Source organism: Folsomia candida, unplaced genomic scaffold (assembly GCF_002217175.1).
Source record: "Folsomia candida strain VU population unplaced genomic scaffold, ASM221717v1 Fcan01_Sc004, whole genome shotgun sequence".
NCBI classification, from domain to species: Eukaryota; Metazoa; Arthropoda; class Collembola; order Entomobryomorpha; family Isotomidae; genus Folsomia; species Folsomia candida.
The window spans coordinates 4,866,359-4,879,318 of NW_019091196.1; the positions used below are offsets into that span (position 1 = coordinate 4,866,359).

Below are 12,960 nucleotides of genomic sequence, written 5' to 3' on the forward strand. Positions count from 1 at the left end.
ATTACAAAATTAGATTCATCCGATTGATTACAAAATGTTTTTTTTTACATGATATCACAGCAATCACAGAAATCACAAAGTGTGATTATCCTTCAAACCCTGCAGGTTTATCAGGTTATTATTAACATGTCAATTTTTTAATTAGTCAATTTTTTAATTACGACAAGACAAAATTTTAATCATTTTGTCCCGGGTATTAAAATTTTTGACATTTTGACGTCGTGTATAATTAAAGATATTTATTTTATGGTAAATTACAAAATTTAGATAGCTTCAGTTTTTATCGAAGTCACAGGGTGTGAAAATCACAGGGTGTGAAAATCACAAAGTGTGATTATCGCAGTTCAAACCCTGGAGGTTATTATTAATACGTTGCAGTCTGCCAAATTTTTAAGTCATAAAATGATAAAATTTGCATTCTTTTCTATTTTGACTCGCGTTTCAAAATTTGGCACATTAAAACGTCGTATGCAAAAAAATTAATTTATTTTACAGTAAAAATAAGATTTAGATTTAGTTTCATTGTAAAACAATTTTTTTACAGTAAGATCATAGAAATCCCAGGAATCACAGAAATCTCAAAAATCATAGAAATCTCAAAAATCACAGAAATCAAAAATTACAGGAATCTCAATTTTGAGAACTTTTTGTCTGCAAAGTTTTCTTTTAGAAAATTACATTTCCAAAAAGTGTCAAAATCGTTAAAATTTTGTATACAAAAAATCTACAAAATCCAGATTTTTGTCACTACTAAATTCTTACATGACCATTTTTAATTCGATATCAATTGCGGGTTATTAATTTTGAGGTCAAATTCGATTTCTTTTATAACGGATAACTCACGCAGTAAGTGGTAACTTTGTACAATATTGTTACAAACTAATGCAAACTTGATCTGAGAAATTTAGAAGCTAATTTTCTATAAAAATATTTCTAAAATTTTGTAATAGTCTGTAAGTTTCCAGAATTTACAATATTACGAAGGACTGCATAAATTGTCGCTATATATGTAATGTTAGTACAGATTAAAATTGATAGCCGAAAGAAAAGTAACAAAGAGTTTCCTAAAAACCAATTTTAAATGTATTTCATTATGCGTTTTCGGTTTTTAATTCCCAACTTATTAAAATCTGTGCAGTTGATTATTCGCAAATTTATTAGTAAATAAATATTGCACGCTTTCTTAGATATCGCGAACTGCAGGAAATTACAGAAATTAAAAATTGGCAAGTTTTCCGATTTTAATTACCCATTCATTAAAAACTCTGCAGTTACAAATTTACAAATTTATTCGCAAATATATATTGCACGATATCGCAAAATTTGAGAAATTGCAAAAATCCCTGAAATTTCCTTACCGATTCAGTATCGACGGAAGCAGCATCTTCATCGTCTTCCTCATTGTTGCCCTTTTTTGAGTCCCCCGACGACTTGGGCTGTAAAAAAGTGGATCTGGGGCCATGGCCGTCGGGGTTGTGGGAGTTCAGTTGCGCCGTCTGTAGGCTCATTTCCACGGTGTAAAGGACCCCAAAAATCAGGGTGAGAAACCCGACCCCCAGTCCGTACAGGGTTAATTGACGTTCTTTATAGTACGAGAGCCACCACGTCATTTGTGTGCACATTAGGTTGATGAAAAATCCCGCCGTTTTCACCATCAAGGCGGAACGACTCTCCTAAAAAGAAAGGAAACGTTACGAACAAGGGTTTTTAAAATGGTTTAGATGGGAGAAATGTGGTTGATTCCAGTTAAATGGAATTGATCGGATACGGTTACAAGGTTCTGATATGTGTACGTAACCCGCGCGGTATTTAATTAGGATTTAAATGAGATTAGGGCTATTAAGGGGTGAGGTGAGATTACGATGTGGTTTGTTCCTGATACTAATAATACGCTAAGTAAATTACATATTTTCTGTGTCATTTTGGGTTACGTGGTTGTGATTTTTTATGATTTTCGGTTCATGTGGGTGTGATTTTTCTTTTGTGATTTGGGTGTGATTTTTGTTATTTTTACGGTATGCATGGCTGTAATTTTTTGTGATTTAGTGTTCTGTGGGGTTGTGATTAATTGTGATTTCATGTTTCGTGCACCTGTTATTTATTGTGATTTTATTCTTTGCTTCGCCGTGACTTTGTGTAATTTGCTACACTTTAATGTTCTTTGTGTAAATCTGCCTTCGATTTTTCCATGAATATTAGATTATCCGATTCGTTTCGAACTTGCTAAAAAATAAAAATTAGACCACTCCCAAATTATCAGTCACCTTTGAGAACATAATTCCCAGCTCGTTGATCACACCAGACACGAAAATCCCGACCAGACAGCCACACCTCTTCGTAAACTCGTAGTCCGACGACACCACAAAATTCATTGACACGCCAAACACCAGCCCAAAAATCTATATAGTAAATTTTTAAAAAATTAATTTTAGATTTAAATTTCCCGCTCCAAAATTTAAATTTCGAACTTACCGCTTCCAGAAGCGCGAAGACGACGAGGACCTGCGGGAAGAGGGGCCGCGTGTAAATGTCCAACTCTTCAGTGCGATGATTGTCGTAATGTGTCATTAATTTTCGAAGCGTGTAAACTCCCACGATCAACGCCGTGACCAAAATTATGGGCTCCACTGAAGAGAAATTCGCCACGCCGGGCGAAAGTGAGGACGAGTATTGCATCTGAAGAAGGATGTAATTTTTTATTAAATTGGGAACTTTTGAAATTTTGTAGATTTAAAATGTTTTGTAAATAATTGTGGATTTTTTTTATCAATTTTAAAAATCGGCAGCTTCAGAAATTATGGAAATTTTGCTATTGTTCAACATTAAAAACTTTGAATGAACAATTGCGGGTTTTTATTAATTTGGAAAGTTTGTGAAATTTTGTATATTTATGAGATCTAAAATTTGATATGATAATTCCGAATTTTTATAAATCTGAGAAATTATAAAAGTTTGAAAATTTAGGATTTTTTGTTGAATTCAAAACTTTTTATAATCGTTCTATAAATTTAAGAATTCGTTAATTTCCTGTACTTAAAGTTCGAAATTTTTGATAGATTTAGAACCCTATATATGTATTTTTTGTCAAAACTTATGATGTTAATAATAATTAGATCACTCCTTCTCATTCTGATAGATACTAAGCTGATAGATTCTGATAGGTACTACTAATTTCTTACCTGGACGAGCCAGAAGGTCACCCCGGTCAGGAGTGAGGTCACGTAAAGGATCAAATTCGTGACTAGGTGGCCATCTTGGATCTAGAAAAAAAATTAGAGAATTTTTTTTATTAAAAAATTTTAAAGTGTTTTATTTATGATTTCTTTAGAAATTTTAATATTTTAAATTTTCAAACTTATTAGATTTAATCCCGGATAATATGATTTGTTTCTTCAAAATTTCATGAAATAAATAGCATTTCAAAATTTTAGAAAATATATTACTTTCTTTTTAAAAAACATTAATTTTTGTGATTTATAATTTTAGTTCAATTTATATCGAAGATTCTCCACGTTAAAAATTTTGTAAAATTCTTGGACTAACTTTTTTGTAATATTTCGCTATACAGCTTACAAATAATTTGCAAAAATAAATATATTTAAAGTATCATGTTTACGATGTCAACTGTTCATGAATGATTTTTAAACATTTTAAAACCCGGTGCTGCCTGAGGTTAACTTTTTATTTTACAAATTTTGCCAATTTTACAACTCGGTTGCAACCGAGTAAACCTGTGTAAAATAATTTTGTTGACAAGTTACAAGTTAGGACATGGTATATCTACAATATTTTAGAGAATTATGATTTTGTAATCTTTTTGGTTTTGGCTTCAAACTTGATAATATTTATTTTCTCGAAGTGTAAACATGTAAAAGTTCACATTTTATACATTTTAGTTATAAGTTTAATTTGTAAAATTGATTGTGCACAATTTGAAAATAATATAAAATTTTATTTCAGTTTTTTGAGGGATTTATAAAAATGCAAACGTTTAAATGTCGCCGATGAATTTCTGAATTTAAAACATTCTACTTTTCAACGGTTCTTGTTTAATTGTGGTCAAGTTGTAATTTTATTTATTCTATATAGGTTCGTGAGCATTTTAAATTGTGAAAGTGAAGGATTTTGATTTTAGGAAATTTTTTTAGAAACTTGAGATTAGATTTTTTTCGATAGATTTGAAACCTGATAAAATTATTGTCTTAAAGTTTGAATACGACAAAGTAAAATTATAGGTAATCTGTTACAATTGTAGTGCGGTGAGATTGGAAAATATGCATACAGAAAATATATTTCAAAAATTTGTAAATTGCTTTAAATTGAATTTGCGAAGCATGTGTTTAGTTCATAATTTTAATTTCAAAGGTTTCTCAAAGTTGGAAAATGGTTTTTATATTTTTTACATAATACCACCTGAAAAAAATTGGAGGACATTTTTTTTAATTACAAAGTTTTAAACATGTTTTATGATTTATGTTGAAATTTTGGATTCAAATTTAATGGGTTTAAATCCTGATAATATTATTTTTTTGAAATTGTTTACGAAAAGAATTACGATTTTCGAATTTGCATCAAACGAAGAAAATAAATACTAAGGAATTTCACGTAATCATTGATAACTAGTAAATTTCGTAACGTTTGTGAAATAATTTTGCAAATTTTTACAATATAAAAAGATTCCCTTGATCTGAATAAGTTTACAAATAGATATTTGGAAATTAATTAATTTTCCTAAGAAATATTTACCTCATTATTTCGAAACTTTGTAAAATATTTATTATTCTTTTCGGTTTTTGTCAATTTGCTTTTTCAAAAATGCATTTTTGTAAGTTACTAAATATAACTTTGCTTCAATTATTCTACGTATATCGAAGATTCTCTAATTTGAAAACGTAAAAAATTATTAAAAGATTATTAAAAAATATATATTTCTTGTAAATTTTACAATGCCTCCAATCCTAGCAAAATAAATTGGCATAAATAAATATATGTACCTACCCTTCAAATGTTTTCCATTTTCATGCATAAATAAGTATGTAATTTGATGACCTTTAAAATTCCGTGCTAAATACTTCAGATTAACTTTTTATTTCGTACTTTTTTCAAATTTTACAAAGTGCCAAATTACTAGGCATATTTGTAACCGAGTAAACTGTGCAAAATAATTTTACAAAGGCTGGTTGCTGATTTTTGATCTTCAATTCTTATGACGATTATGATTTTGTATTAATTTCTAGTTTTGACGCCAAACTCAATAAAATTAATTTCTAGAAATTTGCGTGTAAAACTTTAGGTAAGTTTCGACATGACGGAAATTATATGAGATTTTATTGATGTCTTTCGAGCTTTCTGTTAAACTGTTAAACTGTTAACTTTTAGTTTTTAAACTGTTAAAACTTTAAAACGTTTCTGTTAAACTGTTAAAGTCTCGTCGCTGGCAAATTTATCCAGTTTCGAGAAATTTTTACTTTAGATTTTTTGGATTTCTTGTTGTAAACCAGATTGAAAATTTCGAATTTTTTTATAGTAAGTCGTGTCGGATTCGTGATGAGGTGGATATCTCGTATCTGAAGAAAGTGAGTATTGAAATTTTTTAAACTGGAAAGTAAAGTATTTTTTTGGTTCTATTATCTATGATAATTGTGGATTTTTTGTATTTCTAATATTTGGAAATTGTTATTTATTTTTGGTATATCTGAAGTCTTAGTTTTCTTAAAGTTTGGATACAATAATTTGAAATTCTAGGTCATTAATTTTTTGGTTCTTGTTACGATTAGAAAATACGCAATTAATAAATATATCGAGGGTATTAAAAAAACTTGAATTAAACTATAATTAGTAAATATTATAATAATTTAACTTAATTTAATTTTTTAGGATGTCAAAATTTAAAGCCTGATCATGTTATTGCATTAGAGTTATTATATTGTAAAAGTAAAACGTAGATGTCCTTAATTGATTTGGGAAAATTAAAAAGTTGCAAATTTTTGCGTATCGCTATTTGTATTTCGATTTGGTCTGGAAGATTTCTGTATACAGAAAATTTCTGTCAAATTGAAAATTTTAAAAAATTGCTACACTGTTGTTTCTAAATCCTGATAAAATTACTTTCTGGAAGTTTGCACGTAAACATAGTAAATTTAAGATTCATCAATGTTCTTGGACTTCTGGGAGGGTTGAGCAGATTAATAAATATTTCAAAAATTTCAAAAATATTTTTATGCATAGGTCTTTTCGAAATTTACTTCAGTTTTGAAAGCTTTTCGTGTTTGGTGAAGATACATTCCAAATTGAAAATTGTGCAAAATTTGCTGGATTTTAAAACCAGTAAAGTTTTACTTAACAAACATAGCATGAAATTTTACTATAGATCAAGGCGCAATTGAGCAAAAAATCGAGATTTTTTAAATTGAAAACATTTTAGTTTTTTTGCAAACCTGATCTTCTTTTTTAGGACTTCTCCCAACGATTTGAATTTTACGTTAAGATTATAATTTAGAAATGTAATTTTTTTGAATTGTATGAAACTTAAAACCTGGCAAATTACGGAGTCCTTGGTAACTTTTGTCAAATCTTACAAACTTTTACAAATATTTCTGAGAAAAATAAGGCTACAAATTTATTTAACCTCTTTTAGACCATTAACCTATTTTAGACCAAATTCGTCATATGACGTATTTCAAGAGACCAAATACGTCATATCACGTATCGAAAGAAAATGCAGATTTCCCTACTTTTCTCAAATTCCCTAATTTTTATTTGGTATTTTGTGGAAAACTCGATGGTAAAAAGCTGACTTTTTTTGGATATTTTTCTTCACAAATTTTGGAATTTTCCCTATACCGACCAATGTTAAAACGTGGAGTTGTCGTGATTTTCGGCAAAAAGTCAAAACTTGGAAACTGGTTGAAATAAATAGAGTTTCTCAACGGGTTCGGGTCGTTATCGGGTTTCGGGTTTTTATCGGGTTCGGGTTCGGATTCGGATAGGGTTTTCTGTATCCGAACCTTATCGGGTTCGGATACGGATCACGCTTTCAGTATCCGATTGTTATCGGGTTCGGATTCGGATTTACCTTCGGATTATCCGAAAACCCGATTCAAAATTGAGCGATAAGATTTGAGTCCCAATAAGATTTTTAAACATTGCGAGTTGTTTAAAATAGGTTGTCATTCAATTAATGGAACGTTCATAAAATATGTAACCAAACTTTCACCATTTCTGGGTCCTCCCTCTCCATTCCATGTACACAAGACGGGATAGAAATTTTAACCTGGGAAAGATTGGCAACCTTATCTAATTCTATCTGCCTTTCTATCTTGGGTTACATATTTTATGACAGTTCAACAAATATTATGACAATAGTATATAATAATACCCATGAGTGATGGATAATAGTAGGGGAGGAAACAAAAGTTTATGCAGTAGAAGGCTGGTTTGTTTTTGGACAAAAAATAGAAGTTCTAAAATTGAAGCTCAAAGTTGTGATTTGTTATTACTAGTTCGAGCCATAGTTTGAAAACAAATTCATTAATACACAAATGAGCTTATGAAATTATTTTATGCTTATCGGGTACTTATCGGGTTTCGGGTTCGGGTTCGGATAGAGCTTATCGGGTTCGGGTTCGGATTCGGATCGTTCCCCAAACAAATCGGATTATCGGGTTCGGGTACATATCGGATTCGGGTTGAAGGTATCGGGTTCGGATTCGGGTTCGGATGAAGGATTTCGTACCCGTTGAGAAACACTAGAAATAAATATTGGTCTTTTATACTAAATCATGGAAATTTTATTGGTTGCTGCCAAATGTAGTTATGAATTTAAAATCGTACTCAAGAGAATTTTTTGTTGAGAATTATGGTCTCAATGAGGTTAACCTTGCTGAGATTTATGAAAGTTCACATGGCTACGGAGTTACGAAGGCCTCATTAATCCTTAAATTACCTTGGACAAGTACTACTAAAGAAATTTTATGTAACAATTTAGCCAACGTAAATGTGTCACTTGTAAAATTTAATGCGCTAAAATGTACCGCCGCACTTTTATTAAATAAAAAGACGGCCGAGATTTGAGCACGTTTGTATAAATTGGTCAGCTAATTTTCCTCAGAAATATTTGGAAAATTTTGGAAAAGTTTGTAAGTTTACGAATTTTAAAATGTAACCATGACTTGCGTGAATTGCCTCAATATATTTTCATGAAATGTTTTGTCTACGATTCAATTACAAACTTTGATCAAAAGTTTTCTAAAGAAAGACTCGCGTCGTTGGATTTTAAAATTATTTATTCTTGCCTCATTATAAAATTTCCATATTTAATAATTTGTTTCAAATTCAAATTCAATCTCAAAAATTCTTCAAAAAATTCCGTTTTTTTTTGCAACAAAATTCGAGTTTTTCTAAATTTATTTATCCATATCATTAAATTCATTTAAGTCCACTTACTACCCTATAGTTTAACAAATCTAACTAATAATATAGCTTATCAATATTTTTTGAACACTTATTTTTGGCGTAGAAATGAGTCAAGGTAATTGTCTCAATTTAAGTTTTTTGTAAGCATTATTTTTGAAAGATTTGGATTTTAGGTTTAAATTCTAATTATGATTTTTTTAGAAATTTAAAACCTGATAATACAAGTTTAAGCATATAAAACTTAAAAATTTTAGATTCGCCATAGAATAAGCTTATTTCGAGAGTTTTTGTTTTGTGCATAAAAATTGTTTCATCTCAATTTCGCCTATGTAGGAAAATTTCCTTTAAATTGGGAATTTTATAAATTTTGTTGAATTTTGGTAAATTGTTGGTTTTTGGTAAATTTTAAAACCAGTTCATTTTTACAAATTTTTAATAGCTCAGTTAAAAATATGACAGATTCAAAATATAAAAAGTGCACCCACCTCGACATGGCCCGTGTAAATGGTTTTCTGAAAGTAGAACGAAGCTAAAAGGCAAACGATCATGACGAGTCGTCCGAACACAGGAAGTCCCTGAAAAATTGGGAATAATAAATATTTTCAAAATTTTGACACTTTTAGGAAATAAATTTTAAATTACATTTCGTGCCGCGTCCAAATCCAGAAAATTCCAGGTTAGCAATCCCGTCAGTCCGAGCGCAATAACCTGCGAGGAAAATTACAAAGTTATTGACAGAAATTTCAGGAGTAGAAAAAATTCACAATTCACGCAGTCCTTGCTAACATTTTAAAACTCGTAAATTTCGAAAAGTTGCAGACTTTTAAAAATATTTCTGATGAAAATTAGCTCCAAAATTTCTGTAAACTTACGCAGACCAAGCACGTTTCTTAAAATTTTATAAAACTTTGTAAAATTATTTTACTCAAAACACGGATTTTACAAAGTTACCAAGGGATGCGTAAATCGCCTCTTATAAAGTTTTGAGTTCCTAAAGTATGAATTTCCAGGACTGTTACGTACAGCCTAAAAAAACCGAGATCTATAAGGAGAAGGAAACAGTCTTACGAAAATGCAGGTTTTGGGAATAAATACTTTTTCTCATCCTCAAAATGCATTGAGGCAATTTACGTCTTTCGTAACCACGCCAACTTGCGAAACCTACGAACTTTTGACGAAACTTAGGAACATCTCGAAGGTAATTTTAGCTCACGAACTTACAAAACCGTATGAAGATGAAAGCCATGTTTTTCGTTGGCAAGCTGATCTTCGGAAGTTTGCGTGGTTACGGACGTACAATGCAAAGGTTGACATAAATTGCCTCATTGTTGTCGCCAATTTTTAAAAATCAACTATTTTGACATCGATAAAAAGCTAATTTCTTCAGAAACTCTGTAATTTCGTAGGAATGTTGTCTTCTCCGTCGACTTTTTGTATAACTTAAAAATAGCCCTCGAAATCCAACCCCTTGGAAGAACGGAGCTAAAAATACTATATTTTGACAAACTATGCATAAGGGGTCACGAAGGATGTCATCGCTATCAATTTTGACCACCATCTCGAGACCCAGTTAATGCTTAGAATGTGTCCTTCAAGGTTCCGGACACGATGATTTTGTATTTTTTATCATTTTTTGTATCATAATTTTATGGAATTTGGAATAGAAAAGCTTAATTCTGACGTAATTTTCTTCTTGCTGAAAGAACGCTGTGCGAATTTTTCACTCAAAATTTCTTTTACGATTTGTCAAGCTTCCAAGTTTCATAAACCTAAATTTATTTCAAATTCCGAATTTTTTGTTACAAATTTCATTTTCTTTTGTTACAAAAATTGGGGTGAACCACTTTTTAAATTTATACATTTCACCCCCTGCAAATACAAACCCTTAATTAGCCAATTTTCAACCGAAATTTATAAAAATATCAAAATCGGCGCTAATATCTTCCCATAAAAAGGAAGGTACATACCTTAAATTTTGGTTAATAGTTGGTTAATTGTGGTATTTGCAGGGTATGAACAGTATGAAGTGTACAAGCAGAATTAATACATACAAAATTCGTACATACAAAATTAGAAAATACAAAATTTAAGGTATATAGATTCGTGTACCTTCGTTTTTTTGGGAAGATATTAACGCCGATTTTGTTATTTGTATAAATTTCATTGATATTTAGTTAATTGAGGTTTTTAATTTGCAGGTTGTGACGTGTACAAACTTAAAAATTGGTTCACCCACCCCAATTTTTAGAACAAAAGAAAAAGAAATTTGTGAAAAAAAATAAATTTGGGTATTTGAAACTTGTAAGTTTGACATATCGTAATAGAATTGGCGTTGATATCTTTCAAAAAAATCCAAGCTACCTTTATACCTTCGTTTTTTTGGGAAGATATTAACGCCGATTTTATTATTTGTATAAATTTTGGTGAATACATTGATAATTCAGGTACCTCATGTTTGTAGTACAATAATGTGTTTTAATGTTTTAATGTTTTACGAACTTTAAATAGTGGTTCACCACAATTTTGGTAAAAAAACGAAATTTGTAATAAAAAATTAAAATACGAAATTCGAAATAAATTTGGTACTTGATTTTCCTCCTTAATCTTTCTAAATGTTTTTTTATTACGTTACAAGCGTCTGAAGTTACAAGGTTTACAAAGCATAAATTTTTATCGCTCAATTAAATTTTTTGAAAATATATAATTCTCTTAAGATTCCTTTACGTGTAATTTATTTATAATAAATTTACGATCTGATTTTCCTGGGTAATCTTTGCAAATGTGTTTTGCCAAAAAACAAAAAACAAAAAACACGCAAAGTTACGAGGCTTACAAATCACAAATTTGTTTTAGCCAATAAAAATTTTAGTAGATTAAAAATTTGTTTTTTCAAGGTTTACTTAAAAAATAAAGTTCTGCTCAGATTTTCCTTCATAATCTTTGCAAATATGTTTTGTAACGTTAAAAAAACATCCAAAGTTACGAGGTTTACAAATTTGTTTAAGCCAGTAAAAATTTTGTAAATTTGAAAAAAAAAATTTCAAGGTTTTCCCAAAAAATAAATTTCTGTCCTGATTTTCCTTCGTAATATTTGCAAGTTTTTTTTACCCCGTTACAAAGTTATGAAGTTTACAAATCTTTCCGTAACCTCAAAAAACTTACGGCTTGGACTGTGACCGCGATTCCGAAGGGAACCTGAATCCCCGGCCTTCTCCTCGCCGAGCTTCCCCCGTAGCACAATTTAAATCCCCCGGCGTCATCGTCGTCGTCCGAATCGGCGGCGCGGCGTTCCACCACCGTGAAGACTTCCATGATAAGCAATACACTTATCTACTCTCTACATCCGGTCGGTAAGATAAGTTCTTATCATCTTAACAAGTCAATATCTTTGGTATAAACTTTCTCCAAAATTTTAGCCGTACTGATAACCCATTTTGTCTAAAAATGCAGTCTTCTTTGTAACAGGAAGTGAGAAACTGTCCTCAAATTTATTTTTAGATAAGGGCTTATCGGTGAATAAAATATGACGAACTTTTTTCGAACTTTTTCCACAATTGTATTTAACAATTTTGATGTATTTTTACTTTGATAAGTTCTTATCCATAGATTTCAATTTTACAAACTTTCTCCTCCTCCACAATTTTTAGTAATCTTGCCCAATTTTATTTTAGATAAGGTGCTTATCAGGACAAAAATTGTCGAATTTTATCCCCAATTTGTTATCAATCTTGCTATATTTTATTAAGATAAGTTCTTATCAGGATAAGAGAAATATTACAATTTTACAAACTTTCTCCACCTCCACCTCCACAATTTTTACTTATCCTCCTCTATCTTATTAAGATAAGTGCTTATCACTCAAACTATTTATAACCTTTATAAATTTTTTTTGACCACCCAAAACCTGGAGGCGGAAGTGTCTATTTTACTCCAACTTTCACCGCACCGATCAAAGTGAAAGTGCGGAATGGTATGTTTTTTTACAGCCGTTCGGTCAGGTAGGACACGAACGAGGAGAAAGTTAAATGTCAAGGGAAATTAGTTTTAGGAGTGAAAGTTGGCAGGAGAAAGATAGTCGGATCTCTGGCCGGGCTTCCTGGTTGGTTGGTTGGTTAGTGAAGACTGAGGGAGTAAAATACCCGGGTATCGGATCCTGCCTGGTCCAGTCTGTCGGAGGGAAAGCTACTTATTTTCTTATTTCATCTTCTGCCTTGGTGGAAAATATGATGGTTGTGATGCTGCGCCTCGTCTGGCCGGGATCTCGGGGAGGGGGCTGTGCGGGGTGGATTTGGCTGTATTTGTTACCAGGGTTCGGTAATAAAATTGTTTTTATTGGTAACGGAGTTAGAGTGATTTAAAGGGTTGTGGAAGAGGGATAGTTGTGCATTTCATTTTGTTACCGGGGGCATTAATAAAATTGTTTTTACCGAAAAAGTGGTAATAACGGCTTGAGACCGAAGGAAAATATGTGGGTTTTAGTTTATTGGTTATCAGGGTCGGTAACAAAATTTTCTTAAACCCGAAAAGTTGGCCATCGAATTAATT

The 12,960-nt window shown here is 31.0% G+C and overlaps 1 protein-coding gene across 1 annotated transcript in view; it reads right to left on the reverse strand.

Moving 5' to 3' along the window:
- LOC110849408 overlaps positions 1 to 12,572 on the reverse strand; it is a 32,084-nt gene extending 19,512 nt beyond the window's left edge. The window contains exons 1-7 of the mRNA XM_035851217.1: positions 11,578 to 12,572; positions 9,058 to 9,123; positions 8,901 to 8,990; positions 3,180 to 3,260; positions 2,473 to 2,676; positions 2,265 to 2,399; positions 1,359 to 1,673 (exon numbers count right to left, since the gene is read on the reverse strand). Of these exons, the coding sequence (XP_035707110.1) occupies positions 1,359 to 1,673; positions 2,265 to 2,399; positions 2,473 to 2,676; positions 3,180 to 3,260; positions 8,901 to 8,990; positions 9,058 to 9,123; positions 11,578 to 11,727 (1,041 nt within the window). The 5' untranslated portion in view covers positions 11,728 to 12,572. The remainder of the gene's footprint in view (positions 1 to 1,358; positions 1,674 to 2,264; positions 2,400 to 2,472; positions 2,677 to 3,179; positions 3,261 to 8,900; positions 8,991 to 9,057; positions 9,124 to 11,577) is intronic.
- Between the last annotated feature and the right edge of the window lie 388 nt (positions 12,573 to 12,960).